General features: G+C 34.2%; 1 protein-coding gene across 5 annotated transcripts in view; it reads left to right on the forward strand.

Moving 5' to 3' along the window:
- Nucleotides 1-23979, forward strand: part of side-VII (sidestep VII transmembrane protein) — a 1783907-nt gene that overhangs the window by 1285864 nt on the left and 474064 nt on the right. For all 5 annotated transcript variants that reach the window (XM_073992696.1, XM_073992713.1, XM_073992706.1 and 2 more), the window contains one exon: nucleotides 17967-18089. In XM_073992696.1, the coding sequence (XP_073848797.1) occupies nucleotides 17967-18089 (123 nt within the window). The remainder of the gene's footprint in view (nucleotides 1-17966; nucleotides 18090-23979) is intronic.

Raw genomic sequence — 23979 nt, forward strand, 5'->3', positions numbered from 1 at the left:
GACCGTTGATCCTCACCATTCAAGTAAATTTGTAAATATATAGTTTTTCTTGATCGGGGGCGCAACCACCGTTGTCTCGAAAACTAATTTGCAACCCGATGCACTCATAAGTTTAGCAAATATAGCGATTATAAAATAATAGGCCCCGAAATTCGTCTATAAATATATAGCATTCAGGAATGTCCCGTGGATTCCTGAATATTTTCTGAATATTAGGTTCAGTAGTTTTGGAAAAATAATGTTTTGAAAGGAGTGGGCGTGGTCAGGCCTATAGGCCCTAAAGAAGTACCTAGATTGTAGATTAATCCGTAAATTTTTAATCCGATACATGCATAATTTTTGCAAATATAACGTTTTTTAAAAATATCGCATAGGGGAGGAACCCCGCTCCCTCTGGAATTCAATAAAATATGTGGGCGTGGTAAACTTTTCTTTCCAAAAAACCTAAGTTGGTTATGACAGCATTATTGACCTGTTTATCGATACAGAGTCGGCGAAAAAGGGAACTGATGAAGTTGTTTGGTGACAACTGAAACTATAGTATTCCCTACCCTTCGCCCGCAACTAATCAATTTCATATCCACTTTAAAATATTTTGTTGAATTACAACAAAATATGGACTCAAGCTGAAATAAACACAAAGATTTGATTTTTATTCATAAAGGTAAGTCGTTTTTTTTTTTTTTAAATATGCCCCCTTCAAAATTCAAGAAAATATGCCCGTACATTCCCTGACATTTTCAGGAAAATCGGTTCAGTAGTTTTGTAAATGTAACATATTTTAAAAAGTGGGTGTGGTAAAGTCTTTGGATCCTAAAAAAGTGGGTAAGGTTTTTCGAAATACATACATTCGTAATTATTGTAAATATAACATTTTTAAAAAAGTAGGGTATAGGGGAAGTACCCCGCTCCTTCCGAAATTCAACTGAATTTGTAACCTATTTTAAGCGGGGCCACCCTTGTACATTCCCTGGCAATTTCAGGAAAATCGGTTCAGTAGTTTTTGTAGAAATGATAAAAATTAAAAATTGAAAAAAGTGGGCGTAAATTTTCTTTGCATAAAAACCCAAGTTATTGCGCACATTTTACAGAAAAAATATCGAAATCGGTCCAGCCGTTCTCAACTGATGCCATGGCCAACGAACGACATTTGATTTTTATTTTTAAAGATTTAAAAGTTTAGACAAATCGCGATTTCCTTGAAAATACCTACAGTAGTAGTATATAACCTAATTAAAAAGTGAGCGTGGTCGGTTCTTAAGTCCCAAACTAAGTACGTAAGGTTGGAGACACAGTCGCCATTGACTCGCAAATAAATTCCGAAACCGATACATTCGTATTTGTTGCAAATATAGCATTTTTACAAAAATAGGGCATAGGGGAGGTACCCCGCCCGATCCGAAATTCAAATATGTAGCCTATTTCAACCGGGGGCCATCACTCTACGTTCCCTGAAAATTTCAGGAAAATCTGTTGAGTAGTTCGTAGATATAACATATTTATAAAAGTGGGCGGAAAAGTGGGCGTGGCCAATTTTTCTATCCATAAAAACCTAAGCTGGACTATGACTAACATTTCCACAAAAAATTATCCAAATCGCTCCAGCCGTTTTCAACTGATTCAATTACCAACAAACGACAATTGAGTTTTATATATAAAGAAGATAAAGAAAAAATATAAAAAAATACCCTTTGTGTTGTAATAAGAAAATGTATATATAAAGGCCTGGCTACATAAGCTGCTTTGCCTGATTGTCTTGCTTACCTGCTTCATTTCTGACGTAATAAAAATAATAGAATAAAGACGAAATTTCGAACTGGGTTGCCATCAGTTGGAAAGAGGGTCGGCCTTCTTTGTTCTTTTATTTTTTATTGAAGCAGCAAAGCAAGGCAATCAGGCAAAGCAGCTTATGTAGCCAGGCATTTAATCGTCAAAAGCATTTCATATCTATCCGTAGATGCTTCAATAGTTGCTAAATTTATATTTATTTTCGCGGAAAAAAAGTAATGAGTAATTTTTATTTATTCTAACTCAGAGTCTACAAAAATCTCTAAAAAAATAAATTAAAAATATGTGCAGTATCTAGACAACGCGTCGACCAAAATTATAAAGAATTTGTTTATAACTTGCATATTACAGCAACAACAAAAGGTAGAAACGTATTGTTAGAATATTATTTCAATAATATATTTTTTGGTTTTGCTTATATTTTGCTATAGCCCAGTCAGCATTTTTTGAAAATTTTAATCAAATTCGAGTCTTTTTTGATCCGACTGCACGATTAAAAAGCTAGAATATGAGCTCATTTTCTGATCATAAATGACTCCTTTGTCGGTAGGAAAACATAACCTCAGGCGACTCTTCTAAACAAATCACAAATGAGTCTTTTTCGAGTCGTATTTCAATCATTTATTGGTGTTTTGTTGATTAATTTCGGACCCTTTTTCGAGTCTTTTTAGAGTCATGTTTATAATCATTTATGAGTCTTTAGGGAGTCATTTATGAGTCTTTTTGTTAGACGAAATAAATTAAAAAAATTTTCTTTTTATTCTTCTTTGTTTCTTTCCTTTGCTTTATAGTCTTTTCTGCTTTGTTATGTCTTTTAATTATCCTTTATGTTGCTTGGTGGTTAGTATACTGCTTCTTCATTTCACTTGGCAAAACCTGTTGTGTTGTGTTTGTCTGTACCTTTAATATTATACGTTACATTTATATCAAAATTTTGTAGAAAGTGTATATGAGAATTTTATTTTTTTATTTACAACCAAATAAAAATAAAACAAAACAATCAGTTTTTAATCACCTAACTGTTCAAAATATGATAAGAGTATACATAATTATAATCACTTTTCAAACACCTGTATGATTAAGCATTTTTCAATCTTCCAGATGATCAAAATGTGACAATAAATAACAAAAAATTGTCACATTTTAAACACCTCAATGATTTATTTGTGATTGCTACACATTTGTTGTTGTATTTTAAATTGAACTCTTTTTAATCATTACAGGGAGTCACTTTCGAGTCCCTTTCTGATCACACAAGCGACTTAATCAATTTTTGATCACCAAAAGGACTCTAAAAAGACTCCTCAATGTGATTTTTGAAAAAACAGTCTTCTAAATGCTATCTGGGAGCACAGAGCACTCACACAATGACACGTCTAAAGTATGCAATAGAAAAATATGTTTAATACGAAAAATTTGAGAAAATTTTTTGGGAGTTATTCTACTATTTCGCTAAATTTCCATACAAAACCTAAACTATTTTGATAAAACTTCTACAAGGAAAATAGTTTGTCATCGTGAAAGTATATTTGCTTTCTATGATAAGCAATAGATTTAAAAGTAGAGAGTAATATTGAAATTACAACCAAAGAAAAAACACAAAAGTTAAAAAGCGTGTAATTCGCGAAAATCAGTAAAGGCGCGTGGGCTTTTCGGATACAGCAAGTGCAACTCTATCAATATGTATGCATTTATCCATGTTTCATTCAGCGGTCAAAGTGTGCCGCCAGTTGCATCTTACCATTCAAAAAATCTTTAAATGGGTAAAAGTATCGCGATGTGCATATGATTGTATGGCGCATCCGATTTCAGTGACCGTCTATTAAAAATACGTCATTATAACAAATTTTAAACAGATTCGTCTAGAACGGCGAATGTGCCACCATATTCTATTTTGGGTTAAATGCGAATATTACTCCCGAACCTCTGTAATTTATGACAAGTCCTATTGGCAAATATTATAATCGCGTCTAAAGGATTCCATTTAAAAAATTTCAAAGAAAATCGCGGTTTTATGCGCGGAATGGTCAAAATATTTTTTTCCAGATTTTCCTATATTCAAGGTATCTATATCCGCCGTTTGAGTGGATGGATTCGAACGCGAAAGCACTCATTAGACCCGCGCGTAAAAAAGCTATTACTAGGAAGTTGTACAGAGCACACTCATGAGAAATACATCAAGCGACGTGGAATCAGGAGTACTACAATCATATGAATTGTTTATGTCATTATCTTGTTGCGCCCTCTAATTATAAGAAAAATTCAAAAAAACGCCAAACTCAAAACTTCAAAATGTCAGCATCGATTTTTGTGGTATGCAGTGTTTATATTGAAAAATCATACATTAGAACCATGTTGCCTTGTTTACTTCAACACATTTTTACCCTTTTTTGTATATATAAGCAAATACTTCAAATACTACATGACTGAGGATATTTTACACCAAGTACGAGAAGAAGAAGACCAGAAAGGGACATATCAGATGTCGTCTCTTTTTTATTTTTCATATATATTTGTCTTAATAATTTACGCAATCTTCATCTCCCACAACTGTATCGATTGATGAATACACTGCACAATTTCCATCTACTATATTTAAAATGATTTTGTTAATTGAATTCACATTAACATTTTCTTGCAGCCACTTATGGTTTTTAATGTTGGAGTTAATATTTGGAAATACACGTTTGATTAAGTCATTACATGTTTCCGTAAATGTACAAAACCCTGGTGGAAAGATATCAACTTTGTTCTAGGATCATAACCCAATTGCAATAAATCATATGAAAATGTTGGTGCCGATATGTCATTTTGAAGTTGTACGCGCATATTTTTTAACATAGCGCCAAAGAACTGATGACTTAAGGCATGTATTTATTTCATCTGCTGGAGTTGAAAGTGAAATAACTGGAAGTGTTTGTCTAAAATCTCCAGCTAATAATAAGAGCGCTCTGCCAAATAAACGTGAATTGCTTCATAAATCTATCTAGGTCCGATCTAAAGCTTCTAGAGAATTATTATGTGCCATCGTACATTCGTCCCAAATTATAATTTTGGAACAGTTCTTCGTCTAAGGTTGTACCCAATGTCATTAAAACGAAGATCACTGATGTTTAAAAACGATTTATTAAAACTTTGTACTTTGGTTGGTATCTTCCACTTGGTTTCTCAACTAGTGCAATGTCCGAAACTTATTAATAGCTGGTTGACTAGATGGTTTCTCAAAGGTTGATCTCAAGGTCATTTTATTCATTTCTATTTATTAAGGTACTTGGTTTGAGAAGCGCTAAAGTCGTCTAGACATACATAGATGTGTATTTTAGTATTAATACAATGTTGTAATGGAATAGTATGATAATAGAAATATGTACAGGGTTGCATAGAAACCGTTAAAACTTTAAAACATAGAAAATATAAACAGAGTTGTATGGAATATGTACAAACTTACATACTAAACAATGACTTCAAATGTGAAGATAAAATAAAAAGAAGTAATTCATAAAATATAAATAATGGTTTGCTTCAATCTCCCTCTCTGATGCTGAAATCGTCCCGATGATGCATCAGGAATGATGGGCTGTTGATTTCATCTGAAGGCTCCCCCTAGACTAGACCTTCATCAGGGTTGATGTTTTCAGATGGCGTCGAGTAGTACTGTTGGATGTCCACATAATATACCAAACTTCCTTCGAAACCTCCCCTGGAGTAAAACTGCATCGTGAATTGTGGTTGTTGAATCAACTATGGCAGAGTGCATCTGGATTATGGGTTCTTGAATATGTTAAGATTTTAGTGGCGTAACAATAACGGTGTAGATGGCGTTGTTGGATGTCCAATCAAAAGTCATCTGGCGTAAAATTGCATCAAGATTTGTGGATTTCCAAGTTGTTGTTGTGCGTCGGTTAGCCGTTGTGCGTTGTTGATGTTTTGTGTGTGGTTGTTGTAATGCATCATCACAATGTAGTTGTTGTCCACCCCTCATTTTCTTAAAGATGAATGTGACTGTGTGTTCTTTGCTGCTTTGTGTAAGGAGTTGACGTTCTTTTTTACGCCAATCCACCAATTTGCTGCGTAATCTGTATGATTGTCGATGGATTCTGATCGCCTAGTACAAAACGCCCCTGCATTGCCATTGTAACGCGTTGTCTGGATGGATTTTGAAATGCGCCAACTGACAGTCACCAGATAATTCGCAATAAATTTTGTTGTTGTGTCCTCGGCTGCTGGTCACATTTTATGGTATGGAGTGGTCGTGTTACATGGCCACGAGTTGGGCGACAATGAAACAGTTCTTCGTCTAAGGTTGTACCCAATGTCATTAAAACGAAGATTACTGATGTTTAAAAACGATTTATTAAAACTTTGTACTTTGGTTGGTATCTTCCACTTGGTTTCTCAACTAGTGCAATGTCCGAAACTTATTAATAGCTGGTTGACTAGATGGTTTCTCAAAGGTTGATCTCAAGGTGATTTTATTCATTTCTATTTATTAAGGTACTTGGTTTGAGAAGCGCTAAAGTCGTCTAGACATACATAGATGTGTATTTTAGTATTAAATACAATGTTGTAATGGAATAGTATGATAATAGAAATATGTACAGGGTTGCATAGAAACCGTTAAAACTTTAAAACATAGAAAATATAAACAGAGTTGTATGGAATATGTACAAACTTACATACTAAACAATGACTTCAAATGTGAAGATAAAATAAAAAGAAGTAATTCATAAAATATAAATAATGGTTTGCTTCAATTTTACATATCTTGAGAATAGTAGCCATTGAGGACTGCTTCTTTATGTTGCATGTGTGCTCTTCATTCAAATGAATGTTCGATGGCAACTTAAAAGCCGAATGCGCGGTCTTCCCACCTTCTAATAATGTAGCTGCTATACCTGATGATGCTATAGCTACCGCAATATTGCCTTCTGACCTGATTTGTGCCAAAATTAGTGAGATCAAAAAAGTTTTTCCAGTACCTCCTGGGGCGTCCAAGAAAAAGAATCCTCCAGAATCGTTGTTTATATCGGTTGATATTGTGTTGTATACACGTAGCTGTTCAGTATTTAAAAGGGTTACATGCTCGCAAATCATTCCGGTTGTAGTTTTTTTTCATTATGCACATCCCGATTATGATCGTTGTTGTCGAATCTTACAGCACATGGCATTCCTAGTTGTTGCAGTGTCTTGTTGCTGATATCTAACCCAGGGCTGCCAGATTATTTTTATTGAAAATCGTCAAAATGACGATTTTTAAAATTAAAATCGTCAAATCTATTTTACAAAATCGTCAAAAAAATCGTCAAAAATTAAAATGGTAATATTTAGTTATATTTAAATATATTTTTAATTAAATTAAACATTAAATGGCTATTCGAGTTAGTAAACATATTTTTACTTCAAATTAGCATTAAATTAAACGATTTTGTAAAAAAATATTTGAGTTAACATTCTTAAGTCCCGGTCCACACTAGCGTGAATTTCATTAAAAAAATTCACGAAATTAGGTGTTCTTAAATCGAATTCCCCACTACAGCAAATTTTATGATTTTACTCTACTATGGACGTCGATCTATAGACGCATAATATCATATCAAAATTTCAGTGAAATTACTGTAGTGTGGCCCTCTCGAGGTCTAGATTTGATAAAATATCTTTATTTATCGATATTTCGCAATTACATTGAATTACATCATCAAGATTATCAGTTTCGCATAAATACGTAAAAAAAACTAACAAAAAAATATTCACTTAAAACTAGAGTAGCATCACTACCATCGTCATCGGCTGCAATATTTATTTCATTTCAAAAACAGTTCTCTTTCCAATGCAATCACCCAAAATATCATGCTCTTCTTGTGCACCTCTGCTCTACATTGAATCCTTATGAAAAGAATTTCGATACATTTTTCGTTTTGTGAAGATTTACTTGGCTGAAAACTCGTTTAACATTTGCTGGCGAATGTGGTAATACCTATCATTATTTTCTTTAACCCTGCTACTACGTTCGAAAAAAATCACATACGTTATGTTGGAGTCATTTGATGACCCATTGAGTGAAAAAAATTATATAGTATACATTTTAAAAAGGTTTTTAAGGCAAGGGATAATAGCTTGAAGTGTTTATTAGAGACACATTTTGTTTGATCACTAATAAATTCAGTAAAGACCCACAAATTTACGTAAATTCGATGTCTATATTATCGTCAAAAAATTTGTCACTGAACTGAAAGCATTAGGATTCGTTGTTATTGAATGTACAAATTACAACAGTAAATACCAATTTGTTGTATTCTTTTTTAATTTTTTGTTTTGATGTCATCTAAAACAAGCAAAATATGTAAGGAAATGCAAAAAAAAAAATAAAATTAAATTTTGACATGCCACATTATATACGCACGGTCATAAAATTACCCTAACATAATATGTGTATACACATGCAATAAAAAGACTTCTAAGCACAAATAATTGATGAAACTAATTGATTTCAATAAATCTCAAAAATTCATGCACTGAGTAGTAAGGACTTTTAATTATATCCCACCATTAAGACATACGGTGATGATAAATACGATTTGGGTCATCAAATGACCCCAACGTAATAGCAGGGTTAAAAATTTTGTTATTATAGAAAAAACATATGAACCATCAACACGTTTCAAATCTTATATTAAAATGCGAAATGAATCCGTTTCATTATATTCAAACATTTCCTCAAAATCCAAAACTTTAGTTCACGAAATTCTGAATCAAATTTTGCTTTCCTTCTTGTTGACAAAATATGAAAATTTGTTAAGGATGTCGAAAATTCATTAAAACTATTTTTAAAATCGAATCTATTAAACTTTTAAAATGTCTGCACAAAGCTCAATATAACGCAGGTTATTGTCCAGAACAGAATCTACTATTGTTGAATTTTGAATTTTTGTTCCTTTATAAATTTATCAAAAAATAGGAGATTGTTGCAGGTTCTGGAGCAGTGCAATTATATATTTTGCTTGTTCCCATTTTATTCAGTCTGGTTCTAGTTAAAAATTCCTTTGCATATGCACCCAAACATATCATCACCATTGATGAAATCTGATACATAAAGCTAAAATACATATTCTGGCAAAATTTCAAGCTTCTACTTTCAAAAATAACGATTATTGTGATTTTTGTTTAACAATTATTTTTAAAATCAACTAAGTTTTTACAAATTCATGTTTTACGACATTTTTTATGACTGCATAGCAAAATATCCAAAAATCGTCATTTTTTGGGTAAAAAATCGTCAAATCGTCATTTATCATTTTTTGACAAAAAAAAAATCATCAAAATGACGATAAATCGTCAAATCTGGCAGCCGTTGTCTAACCACTTGTTTTCTAATAATACCAAAGCTTCACTATACATAACATCTGATATGTCCCTTTCTAGGTTGTCTTCTTCTTCGCGTACTCGGTGTAAGATATCAGTCATGTAGTATTTGAATTTATTCCAAAGGTTGGTTATGTTTGCTGGGAAGCATGTTGTCAGTATTATTGCAAGTAGAGCCCTTATTTGAGATGAATTCGCAGTTGTTTAAGCTTCTGACAATGTTGTTTCCCAATGTAAATCATTTTCAAGCAATTTCAATTTTTCACATGCTTCACGGCAATTTTGGCATACAATTCCATTAACAGTACGAAGATGTTGAAATGATATTGGCCCTCGAACATTAATAAGAAGTAGACGAAGATAAAAACATTCCGCGTTCGAAGGATGAATCCTGCCAAGTGCGTTAGTGGAAAATAAATTTGGATATCCCTCAACGCGTTTTCCTTGTTTTCGACGTTGGATTTTTTTTGCTGGTGCATTCTATGTGTAGTATGTGGGCACTTCCGCAGATAGAAGTGTTCTAGCAAAAACGTCCTCCCGACAGAGATGGAATAAAGCAGTTAATGTTTTAGCTGAAGGGTTCTTTGCCCTCTCTCGTGCATTAGCTTCGTTAAAATATACACGCTGGCCGTTTTCGTGGTGAACTGATAAATGTAAAACTGTTGGATGTCTTTCGTTTATGGGGAAACCCAATATTCGCCACACTGCTTCATTGCTACTTATATAGTGTGCCAACTGATACTGAGTAATCTCGTCTCTAGGATTTTTAACCGAAAACACAGCCATATCAGATCCCTTGGTGATATATGTACAAATATATTTTATAGATTGTACCGAATTACAGAACTCTACATGTATGTGTGCTTTAAACGTTTTCGAAAGTAGAGGACAATATGACACGACCCATCTGTTGTCAACTGGAATTTCGATGTTCCGAACTTTTATTGAAATTGATTGGCCACCATTAGTAGTAGATCTTCTGCGGTATAGAAGATATCCATCAATTCCTGTTATTGTATACTCAAGTAACTGTGCATTTTCCATCAACCATTCATGGGTATTGAGGATTGTAGGTTCCACACGGACCATGAATCATGTGTTTAACCACGGCGGAATGGAGTTCAGGATCTAAACCACGATCAGGAATTTCCGCACATATGATATCATCGATGAGGTTTGCATTAATTTTTTGTGTCAACCAAATTAAAAAATGGGCATGGGGTAGTCCACGTTTTTGCCATTCCACGGTATACATCCAGCACCGGATTTCGCCAAAGACATTTTATATAATTATGAAGTCCATTAATGACTTCAATTTCTGTTTAAAAACACGCGCCGTTATATCGTGTCGGTGAATTGCAGCTTGCCCTTCATATAGCTGACTTGTAATTTCCGTCCATATGGGATTGCAGGTAATTGTAATAAATAGATCGGTACGTCCGTATGACGAACATATGTCATTGCATCCTGAGTATACTCATGCATATGTCTAGGACTTCCAGTGTATGATGACGGTAAAATTATAGGCTGCCCGAGCTCATTTGGATTTCAGTCGATATCATTATTGATGGCATCGCGAAGATGTATGTATCATATATTAAAAATCTTCCTCCGAATAATCCATACGAGAATATACAGTAAATGTGAAACTGCTATGGGGGAATCCCAATTCGACTTCAAAGAGGGTATGGGTACCATAGAAGCTATGGGTATCAGAGAAATACTTGTACAAAAATGTAGAGATGTTCATAAGGATGTGTTCATATATTTAAAGAGTTTTATTTCCATTGTGACCGGTCATATAATTACCAAGCTCCAAGTGTTTGTTCGTCAGACACATCAATCGGAACAGTATCTCATTGTTTTGGGTTTCACATTGTAGATCTCGTGGCCAGCTGCCGGGAAACTTTGAATAGTGATCGGCTTCAACATTATTTGTCACAAAAATTGTGTTTTTAAAATAAAACTTTATAAAACTAATCACTGGAAATATAATTATTTTGCTTTGACTCAAACGTGAAAAGAGTTTATAGACTGAATAAAAACAACTGTGTTTACTCTGTCTAACAAATATTGGTTCTATAAAGTTGCCATATTACCAATTGCTGTTATCAACCACTAACACCTTATAAAGAAGAAGAAGAACGCACTAATATTTAAAGTTCAGCCTAAAAGTATGCCATCCCCCACAAAAAACACTAATAGTACTAACAGTACAGTGGCTCAAGGTGAACAAATGGCTAAACGTAAATTAATAGAAACTTCGCCTGAGAATTCTGCCATGGTAGCGAGTATAAGCACGGTGGATCTCATGAAGATGATGCACGAGTCAATGTCAAAACTGCTGGACGAGAAGCTGGAAAATCTACCAACAAAACCGGACATACTGGACATCAAAAACAATATGGAGAGTGTTAAAAACGAGGTTGAACGTCTAACCACCGAGAATGCGGAACTGAAAGCTGAGATGAAATCGCTAATGGAGGCAAATGAAGAGGGTAGCAAAAGGCTGCAAAGGCTGGAGGATCAACTAGGGCGTAAAAAACTGATTAATAGAGGCTAACCATGCCAGAAATCAATATATGGCGCTGTTAATAACTTCTTTCGACATAACCTGAGGATGAATAATGATCCGGAAATAGAAAATGCTAAAAAACTTAACGAATCCAAGGATAAAATTACATTGCTTGTGGAATTTAGAGATGTGAAAACGGTAGTGGAAGTGCTGAATTGTACAAAGTTCCTAGCAGGCTCGTCAATCTTCGTCGAACGAGACTTTAGTGGAATACGTCTTCAGAAGAAGAGAGTAATGCTACTGCTAAAAAAGGATATTCAGAAGATCAATAAAGAAATAAAAATTGGAGTAAGAGGAGAACAACTTGTGGCACAGGGTAGAACTTTTCATTAGGATGGAGATTGCAAGCTGAAGTGTGGCCACAGTTGCGGTTTAGAAGTTTTAACTAACATTTTTGGAGATGGAATTCGTAATGTAAATATTAACTATTCCAAATTGGTTCTCAGTTAGACTCAAAAAACTATTGAAAATAACTAAAACAAATACAAACAAAAAAGACTTTAATAACAAAATAAATCAAAAAAATAGCAAACTAGAATCAATTGAAAATAAGGAAAATCAGATATTAAAGATTGTAGCTTACATTAATTAATTGGATTAATCGAGCTAACATGGCCTAAGGAGTTTTGTATTGAAAAATGAATTCTAGCGAAATACCACACACTCGACCATTACGCTACGATCGTTTCGCCTGGTGGTTTAAGCCAGGCTCATCAGGCGTATTTGAATGCTAATGGCTAGAAGACAAAGGCTGATTTTGATAACTTCTATTTATACAAACATTTTTACAAATTTGTAATTACGAAGTATTTATTGAAGTCTTTTTCTTTATCAAGTCACCCTAGTGTCTTGTCTAGGAATCATTTTCTCAATACATACACATATGTATCATATCAACAAACTAGTCGACATGATGCCAATGTATCATATCAACAAAACTAGTCGACATGATATCCAAAACTTCAAAAACTGAAGGCATTACAATTCATGAAGGAAACCCCCCTTCGATTGTATATGTGTATGTATTGAGAAAATGATTCCTAGACAAGACACTAGGGTGACTGGATAAAGAAAAAGACTTCAATAAATACTTCATAATTACAAATTTGTAAAAATGTATGTAAAAATAGAAGTTATCAAAATCAGCCTTTGTCTTCTAGCCATTAGCATTCAAATATGCCTGATGAGCCTGGCTTAAACCACCAGGCGAAACGATCGTAGCGTAATGGTTGAGTGTGTGGTATTTCGCTAGAATTCATTTTCCAATACAAAACTCCTTAGGCCGTGTTAGCTCGATTAATCCAATTAATTAATTAAAAACTTTCATTATTAATGGCCTTCGTCCTAAAAAGACAATAATAAATAAAAAAGATTGTAGCTTACAATATTCATGGGTTGTACAGCAAAAATCTTCGCCACCGTTTCTTCGAATATATACAAAATTTCGACATTTTCATATTATCAGATACACACGTTGAGGCACATAAATAAGAGTGTTTTACAGGTATATTTAGAAATTTTAAAATATATTGGAACGCTGCTTTTAGAAACAACACTCGGGGGAGAGGTATTGGAGGTAAATTATACGGTGTAAAGAACGATTTAGAGAGTAAGGGCTTTAAGCATACATTATTTCAACGAGGAAACCAGGATGTTCTTAAATGTGAATTTAATTCTATTGTCTTTGAGGTTTTACATGTCTACTTGAGAGGGGTAAACTGGCTTGATGACTTTAACATATTAAAAAATGCTGTAGAAGTCAACGATAATATGAAAATAGTCATAGTCGACCATAATGCGCGAATAGGAGAGGAACAAGAGATACCTTCAGAGCTATCCCTAAATTGTCGTCACAGAAGGCAGTCAAATGATAAAATTTCCAATGCTAACGGGAGAAAATATGTCGAGTTTTGCGATAATAATGGACTTGTGGTGTTAAATGGCAGGACAACACGAGATGTGGAAGGCAGTTTCACTTTTGCTAATAGAAATGGCTGTTCGGTGATCGATTTGTGTGCAGTATCGTTAGAAATGCTAAATATGATTAAGATATTCCGAGTGGATGATCAAATTTGGTCAGACCATTTCCCAATTGTCATAACCTTGGCGATACCTTCCTTAAATCAAAAAAGGATAGATAAATTTAATCTTTTGCCAACATTGAGATGGAAAGAGGCTAATAAGGAAAGCTATCAGATATCGTTAAATCAAAATTTGAGCAATTTACCAGAGAATCCTAAAATTAAGGATTTAATTGAAATTATAAATAAATCACACCCTAAAATCTCAGGTCCTAAAATTATGACATTCAAGAGCAAATGGCTCGACTTCGAATGCTTAAAAAGTAGAAAGGAAACAATGAAGGCGCTGAACACATTAAAAAACACAAAATACATGCGATAGAAAGGCATATCTACAGCAGAAGAGAAATTACGACAACTTATGCCAAGTAAAAAAGGGCAGTTATTACAAAAACTTGGAGCTAATGCTGGACACTATATGTGATAGCAAGGCTTGGTGGAAACTTGTAAAAGAAATCAGGCAGTCGGACAAAGACCACGGTTCCTGTATAACGGCAGACACTCTAAAGATACACTTTGAAAACCTTCTAAACCAACAATGTATGACCACACCTATTTATTACGCTCCTAATAACATAACTGATATATATTTGGATAGAGAGTTTACAGTTGGTGAAATTAAGGACCAACTTAAGAATGCCAAACTCAATAAAGCTCCAGGTGATGACCGGATTCCTTACGAGTTTTTTATGTATGCAACCGAAGACTTCCTAAAAAATCTTGCGAATATATACACAAGCATTTTAAATGGTTGTGAAGACTTGGAAACGTTTAGAACAGGAATCATATTTCCAATTCATAAAAAGGGAAATATAAACGATGTCAATAACTATCGTGGTATCACATTCATGAATTGTATTGGGAAGCTGATGATTGGAATGGTGAACTGCAGAATTACTGAGTGGATAAACAGATATCAGATATTAAACGAGTACCAGGCAGACTTTAGGAAAGGTTACTCCACAGTGGACAACATTTTTAACTTATCAGCTGTATTGAACCTGAAACTTAATGACAATAAGAAATTGTACGCATTTTTTGTTGACTTCAAGGCTGCCTTCGATAGAATACCAAGAGATCTCTTAATATTTAAACTACATGAAATTGGCGTTTCATCAAAAATTATTACATTCGTTGAAAGGATATACAAGAATACCAAGACGGAAGTATGGTCAGGGTCCGAACTATCAGAACCTTTCAACACATATAGTGGAGTTAAACAAGGATGTTTATTGTCACCAATCCTATTCGCGATTTACTTAAACGATCTGCACGAGCATCTAGAAGGCGGACTCTATATAGATAGTACCAATATCCGTTTACTAATGTACGCGGACGATATAGTAATAATGGCAGACAATCCGAAAGTATTACAACGCATGATTGATAATTTGGATACTTATTGTGATAAATGGGGTATGCAGGTGAACCAAGTTAAGTCAGAAATAATGATCTTTAGAAAAGGGGGCAAACTATCTACATATAAAAAATGGTCGCACAAAGGCGAAACATTAAGAGTAGTAAACGAGTACAAGTATCTTGGAATATTACTAACACCCAAATTGTCATTTACCAAGCACCTCGTAAAAAAAGAAGAGATTGTGAAGTTGTCCTTAAACTCAACATGGAAAACATTTATCTCAAAACCATATGTGTGTCTATCAGCGAAATGGAAAATATTCCTAGCTGTTTGTCGATCGATACATAGCTATGGGGCACAAATCGGGGGTTATTCATATTTTAATCAGGTTGAAAAAGTGTATCGTTTTTTCATCAAAAAATTTTACGTCTCCCGGATACTACGTCTAACTATGTAATATCACTGGAAACTGGATATGAACCTGGTTATATTTACACCTACGGCCTACATATGCAATACTTGGCAAAAGTGTTATTCGATCTCCAAAGTTACAGATTGCCCCAAATACTGGCCGCGAAGGTTGTCAATAAGAATTTAGCCTGGTTTAAAAATTATACGTCACAACTTGCGCAATATAACATTGAACATATCAGCATTATGCTGAATAAAAGAAATTGGTTGGAGGCAGGGCAATTGCTACTGCAAGAAATGAAGAATAGTGCACGTAATGAATCAATACAAAACGCCCGTTCCAGTGAATATCGAATATATAAGCACCTTGATCTAAGTATAGGTTCATGCTACTGTAATGCTAACTTCAGTCAAGAACAAATACCCTTATTATGAAAGCTAGAGGGGATTTATTCTGGTTAAACTTTAACAAAAATAGAACTGGTGAAGGACAGAGTTGTTCTTTGTGCAATCTGGGAGAGCATTAATTCATTTTATGGGAAGATGTCCAGTTTTGAAAAACATACGTAGAAAATACTTCCAGGAAACCCAATTATCGCAAAACGAGATTATTAGAATCTTAAATGGTGGTGAAGTTTGGTGCTGGCCTCAACTATACAAATTCTTAAAAAAAGCACTGAGATACAGACAAATATTAATAAATGAATTTAACTATTAGCACATTTAAATAACTCAATTATCCAGCAAACGGTCAAATTCGACCATGCTGTAAGTTTCTTTAAACACCATAAAAATGTTTGTTAAAATTATATATTTTATTACGTTATTTGAAAATAAAGAAACAATTGAATTGAATTGAAAAATTGAATATTTCATAGACTATGAAAAGGCATTCGACACTGTCAAACATGATAAAATGATAAACATACTAAGAGATATTGGGATAGAAGAAAAGGAAATTAGGTGTATAAGAAATCTATATTGGAATCAAACAGCAAAACTTGAAATAAATGATAAATTTACAGACGAAGTCCGCATATCCAAAGGTGTTCGACAAGGTTGCATATTATCACCCCTCCTCTTCAATATATACTCTCAGCGAATATTTTGTGTATCAATTGAAAAAGAACGCATGGGTATAAAAATACACGGCAAAATGGTAAATAATATACGATACGCCGATGATACCACCATAGTTGCTGGCAGTATGTCTGATCTACAACATCTACTACACAAACTGACACAAATAAGCGAAATATATGGTCTCAATATAAATATAAAAAAGATAAAATACATGGTGGTCAGTAGAAAAGATAATAACATTTTTGATATAACACTAAAAATAAAGAACGAGACAATTGAGCGTGTAAAAAGTTTTAAATACCTTGGTGTTCTAATAAACTACAAATGGAATAATTCAAATGAAATCAATCGTCGAGTATAGATGGCCAGAGATACCTTTTTCAAATATAAAACCGTGCTAACAAATCATGAATAAGCTTAGCAACAAAGATAAGATTTGTGAAATGTTACATTTGAAATATGGATATATCGACGAATTTTAAGAATACCATATACTGCACACATAACATACCAGGAAGTTCTTTGAAGAATGAACCATGACAGACAACTCCTGCATACTGTTAAATCGCGAAAAATCTCATACTTATGTCACCTTATGAGAAATGAAAAATACAAATTTTTACAAAACATTATAAAAAGCAAAATAGAAAGAAACCGAAGCAGAGGCAGGAGAGAGACATACTGGCTAAAAAACATTCAAGATTGGACGGGATACAGAAATGAAACCAATTTACTATATGCCGCTAAAAATCGTGAGCTTACATTCACTTAGATAATATCTAATAATATTGTCTAAAGTTAAAAAAACATAACAAAAACTTGGTTTTTACAAATGTTATAGCTCTAAAACTTAATTTTATGTTTCAGTTGCAAACGTTTTGTCCGATACTGTACATTATGTAACGTACATCTAAGTAGGACGTTTTTAAACAATTGTATATTTTATTTAAAAAAAATCTACCGCACATCCGAAGAAAGTTAAATTAGTATATAATGTTGAATTCTGACCATAAGTATACGAAAAGTAGAAAATGGTACTAAATTTTGTGTAGGGGGCGCTAATTCTTAAATTTGACATTAGGTTCAGTGTTGATGTGTAGGGTTGAGAAACGGAGGTGATTTTATAAATATATGCTACATTTTGTCTTTGATTTTTATTCCCCGTTCCGCATACGCAGTATGCGCTTAGCTAGTATATTATAAAAGTATTGCTTTATTAAATTTCCGTTATATATAACGAAGTTGCAGAGGCTTGCTAGTGCATATATAATGTAAATAATATTACAAAATACGTAATTATTTATTTTAGGAACTACATCAATTCTTACATATACACCCATCACTGAATTGGATTATGGAACAGTTCTTTGCTCAGCTACTAATAAAATAGGAAAGCAAAGAATACCTTGTGTATTCCATGTTATAGCCGCTGGTAAGTTCAAAATCTTATACCTTATGCATATATAGATTTAGCAAATTTTTTTAAAAATGGACTTATGTGGCATATACTCTCTTTTTCGTCCATCATTACAAATATCAAGTTGTCATACACATTATATAATATGTTTGATACGGTTTATATAAATATAATATTTTTAATTCAGGTAAACCCTATTTTTTTTGGTTTCCAATGCTAGTGATTTGCTTACGTTAAGCAACTAGCGACCAATATCACAAGAAATTCGAAAGCGAAAGTGGTCATGGATTTTATAAATAACGCGCTAATGCAGTTTTATCGAGTTGATTATTTCTATAAATTAGGGATACGTAAAATCGATTTCGGTTAATCGATTAATCGATTATTAACCGAAATATTTCCAAAAGTCGTAGTCGACTATTGATTGTGCGAAAACCGAAAAATCGATTATTCTTAGTCGACTTTCGGAAGACTACTATTATTCGTAGTCAACCATTAGTCGTAGTCTATTATTATTCGTAGTCGGCTATTAATCGTGGTCGACTATTAGTCGTAGTTGACTATTGGGTGTGCTAAAACCGCATAACTGGCGGTATTTTTTATACATATAAGCATCACGGATCGCATCAACGAAAATGGTCGATTATATTCGATTATAATCGATTTTCGGCGGTTAACGATTAATCGAAAGTCGACTTTTAGAACACTCTCAAATAATCGACTAACCGAAAATCGAGTTTTAAGTTTTTGACGAAAACCGAATAATCGTAAAACCGATTATTGCAATTCACTGTGTATCCCTACTATAAATATTTTTTCGTTCTCTTATCTACAAGTTTGTTTAAGAGGTCCCGTCAAAATGTCTATATGAAATGAAATCTTAGGTACATGAACGGACCATAGTCGGTGAAAAAAGTATAAACATTGTATATTTTCAAAAGTGTTTTGCTATTTTGACCTTTAAGAACAATTCACAGACAGATTGTATGTTCCTGAATGTTCTTAATTGTATCTATTTACCAGAACCAAAGAAAAAGGACAAAAATCGCATTTGTTTTGCTATTTTGACCTTCATATAAGAACCGTTTCTAAAGAGTTCGTAAGTTCTAGAAAGTTGTTGACTGAGATTTGAGATACATTTTTGTGGTTGATTGTTTACATCTATTTTGTTCGGTTTGAAATCCTTAAACCAAAACCCGAGAAAAAGGTTAAACGAAATTAAACCTTGGAGATATTGACCTTGAAGCTGAAGTTTGATGCATGCATGCAATAGTTTAGATGATAATGACCAGAACTCCAGAAATTATATATGTAATTTTCTATTTTTATCGAATTTGATGTGCTAAATGAAGTTTTTCTTACGTGGTCTTTTCAACACTTAAGTTCTACTACCCAGCAACATTTCATGGCATATTTTGTTGTGGTGTCTGTTGCGGTTCAGCGGCGGTGATTAAATTGCAATTTAGGATGCAAACCTTTTGCTGATAAATAACTGTAGATATTTCATGAATTCGTTTGAATTAATAAAGAGTTTTGTTTGTCATGAAAATCATATATCAATACAGCATATTCTCTTTTTCAAACAAGACATTATAATGTCATGTCAAAGCATTGGTGGAAATGACTTGCCAAAGCATTGGTTAAAATGACGTCAAAACATTGGTGAAAACGACAAGCTTTGGATCCAAAAATGAATAGCATCCAGCTATCCGATAAAAATAAAATATCAAATACAATTCTAACGGGGTTATTTTATTCCGCAAATATCCGAAGTGGGCCTTATCCGCCTAACTTTAAAAACAAGTGAGCAAAAGCCCAGTCTATAAGCTTTTCTTTATTGGCACATCCGATGTTCGGATATATGCGATATATCACATACATATCTCTCTTCCTCGTAGTATTTAGAAGACTCGTTTCATCTTGGAGACCTATCCTGTTTTGGATATTTTCAGCCAGGAGAGTTCTCTTCAGCATCCGGTTCGTCTTCCTTCAATCACTCCTTTAATAATATTTTGTATAATAAATGTGATGTGTCCCAGATATGAAGTCTTTCCGAACTTAGTAGCTTTCATTGACAGTTCACACTTGGAGTTTACACGTATATGCATTACGAGTATTTTTAATGCATGATTTATAAGTTGTGACACGACACAATCAAAAGTTGTGACACGATATACAACGACAATTATGTAAAAATATGAACAAACATAACACGCCTTAAAATCTAATGGTCAAAACATATGCAACTGGACCAAATTCCATGTGAAAATCTGCAATATTTTGTAAAATATAATTTATTTTTATGATTCAAATCATTTGTTTTAGTTTTTAGAAGTTTAAAAGTGAGTACAATTTTAAAATTGTATTAAAATTATTTGAATTATAAACATAAATTATATTTTTGGTTCAGTTGCATATGTTTTGACCATTAAATTTTAAGACGTGTTATGTATTTTCATATTTTCCATAATTTTTGTTGTATATCAAGTCAAAACTTTAGATTTTCTTATTTTTGAAGCTATTAAGTATAAATAAATGTAAAAATATTCCTAATTTTACGTTAAAAAATATTTTAAATAAATATTTCTAAAACGTGCATTTATCTTGGAAATTTATTGGCCACCACTGTATTGGTTGAAGAGTTTTACAAGTAGTTATTTGTTTCTATCAATTTCCGTACCTCAGAGGGAATTCTGTCACGTCCTCATGCTTCGAGTGCGTATTCTCCCACGTTATATGTTATCTTTGTCCCAGTATGGTTGATTTATATTTCTTCATATTGTTGTTGTAACAGAGCTTATTATTATATGTTTGTGTGTTCGTTCTTCTGCTCAATCTGGCTCTGGGTCTATCTCCAGTTACACGAATGTGACTGTTTCGATGGTTACATCCACAGGTCCACTGGAGTTAGATGAGTAGGTTTGGCAGGGCAGTCGAAAAGGTGCAGTGTGGGCAGATGTTTTGCACTGTGCGATCGATCTTTGCCCAATAAGGATTTAGGCGACTGCAAGAATTTAGTTGATCCAAAACTACTCTGGTTTGCCGTGGCGGCTGACGCTCCTCAGCTGCGATAGATGTGGGATGTAGTCCGAGGACTTCATTCTCACTAGATTTGCTTAAGGCCTTAGCAACGGCATTCGTGTGAGTGCTACTTAAACCTGCTTGATATGCCTGTTGATCTAGGGGTGTTTATTTAGGACCTCTTTCTCTAGAGCAGTGGATATCCTTCTTGATGTGCCTGGGTGCTTCGGGCTCATGAAGGCATGAGGATGCACCCAGTTGTCAGGGCGACATTCTGATAAGTTTGAATCTTTCCCCATTGCACATCACATAATCCCGGGGACCAAACTGGAGCAGCATAGCTTACAACAGAGGACGTTGGGGCAATTTGTCGTCGAAATTCTGCTACCATCGACCACGACATTCAACTCTCTTCTATACTGCGCCGTCCATGTGGTGAACAGAGTGGCCGATATCTGCATATTCCTCGCGTAGAAAAAGGTGAAAATATCGGTTATGATCGGGCAGTCTCTCACAGATGTCATTAGGCTAGGTAACTGACGCCAGGATCGTACAATCATCTGCATACGTTACGATCTCGATGCCGTCTGGATGGGACGAATAGGTAGAGGTTAAACAGATTCGGAGATATCACTCTGTTTCATTCTACGGTGCTTAGATTTCTTGTTCCTGAATTCCACGTACGACTCGCGTCCACATATATAATTGATTATCCAACGGGTTGTCTGTTCAATGTCCTCAAACTGCGTGAGGTGTCTGACAGTATCTCACGGCGGTCTCTGGATGAGTCCTCGACAAATATGTGACAAAAGCGAATTCAGCCTGTACGATTCACTTTTGCTGTGATCCTTGCTTGGCTTCAGTAGCGGGACCACCCTGCCCATTTTCCAGACTTTGGAAACAATGAGGGTGGATAGCGACAAGTTGAGAACTTTAGTGAGATACTCCACGCCCGGCTTACGCACCTGTTTCAGCATTACCACCGAGATTCCATCAGGGCCCAAAGCTTTGGACGATTAAGCGTTCCTGATGACACTCGCATTATCATCCATTGGCTCATCTTCGGAAGGAAGAGATCTGTAGTGCGATTCTGTAACTCTGTACCGATGGAATTAACAACAAATGTCGATAGTTAGCGATATTTGTCGGTAAGTGCTATTCTGTATACAAATTTTACCGATTTTTGTCGGTATTTTATGTCGCTAATTATCGAAAATCATTGGTCAGTTACCGACGAAAAAAGGAGTCGATAAGTCTACCGACGTAAAATAATTTTCATATTTAAAACAAAAAATCAATGGAATGTTGGAAATTATCTCATTTCAAATTAAAAGTTAAGCAGAGATACATTTCTTTACACATAAAAAGAAAATTCTGCGACATATGGAGGTTCTTTTCGATCTAATGGGTACTTTACACAATATGTTTTTAACATATGGGTTGTCACTTTTTAAATACAAAATGTATATGCAAATTGACAACCCATATGTAAAAAACATATCGTGTAAAGTACCCATAAGTGATAGGAAGCTTATGACACTTTACAAATTCGAGATGGATACATTTTATAATATAATGGATAAAATTGGGGGTCGTTTGGAAACCTCCAGAATTGCGGAAAAAATCTCTGAGAAAATACTAACTATTTTCAGTACGATCGAAATATTTTATATATTTATATTTTTTGCTGGGATCATTTCTTGGCTTCAGTAGCGGGATCACCCTGCCCATTTTCCAGACTTCGGAAACAATGAGGGTGGATAGCGAAAAGTTGAGAACTTTAGTGAGATATACATTGGCTCATCATCGGAAGGAAGAGATCTGTAGTGCGATTCTGTAACTCTCTACCGATGGAATTAACAACAAATGTCGATAGTTAGCGATATTTGTCGGTAAGTGCTATTCTGTATTCAAATTTTACCGATTTTTGTCGGTATTTTATGTCGCTAATTATCGAAAATCATCGGTCAGTTACCGACGAAAAAAGGAGTCGATAAGTCTACCGACGTAAAATAATTTTCATATTTAAAACAAAAAAATCAATGGAATGTTGGAAAATATCTCATTTCAAATTAAGAGTTAAGCAGAGATACATTTCTTTACACATAAAAAGAAAATTCTGCGACATATGGAGGTTCTTTTTGATCTAATGGGTACTTTACACGATATGTTTTTAACATATGGGTTGTCACTTTTAAAATACAAAATGTATATGCAAAGTGACAACCCATATGTAAAAAACATATCGTGTAAAGTACCCATAAGTGATAGGAAGCTTATGACACTTTACAAATTGGAGATGGATACATTTTATAATATAATGGATGAAATTGGGGTTCATTTGGAAACCTCCAGAATTGCGGGAAAAATCTCTGAGAAAATACTAACTATTTTCAGTACGATCGAAATATTTTATATATTTATATTTTTTGCTGGGATCCTTGCTTGGCTTCAGTAGCGGGACCACCCTGCCCATTTTCCAGACTTCGGAAACAATGAGGGTGGATAGCGACAAGTTGAGAACTTTAGTGAGATACTCCACTCCCGGCTTACCCACCTGTTTCAGCATTACCATGGAGATTCCATCAGGGCCCAACGCTTTGGACGATTTAGCGTTCCTGATGACACTCGCATTATCATCCATTGGCTCATCTTCGGAAGGAAGAGATCTGTAGTGCGATTCTGTAACTCTCTACCGATGGAATTAACAACAAATGTCGATAGTTAGCGATATTTGTCGGTAAGTGCTATTCTGTATACAAATTTTACCGATTTTTGTCGGTATTTTATGTCGCTAATTATCGAAAATCATCGGTTAGTTACCGACGAAAAAAGGAGTCGATAAGTCTACCGACGTAAAATAATTTTCATATTTAAAACAAAA

This window comes from Musca autumnalis, unplaced genomic scaffold (assembly GCF_047663935.1).
Source record: "Musca autumnalis isolate F117 unplaced genomic scaffold, ASM4766393v1 scaffold_1, whole genome shotgun sequence".
NCBI classification, from domain to species: Eukaryota; Metazoa; Arthropoda; class Insecta; order Diptera; family Muscidae; genus Musca; species Musca autumnalis.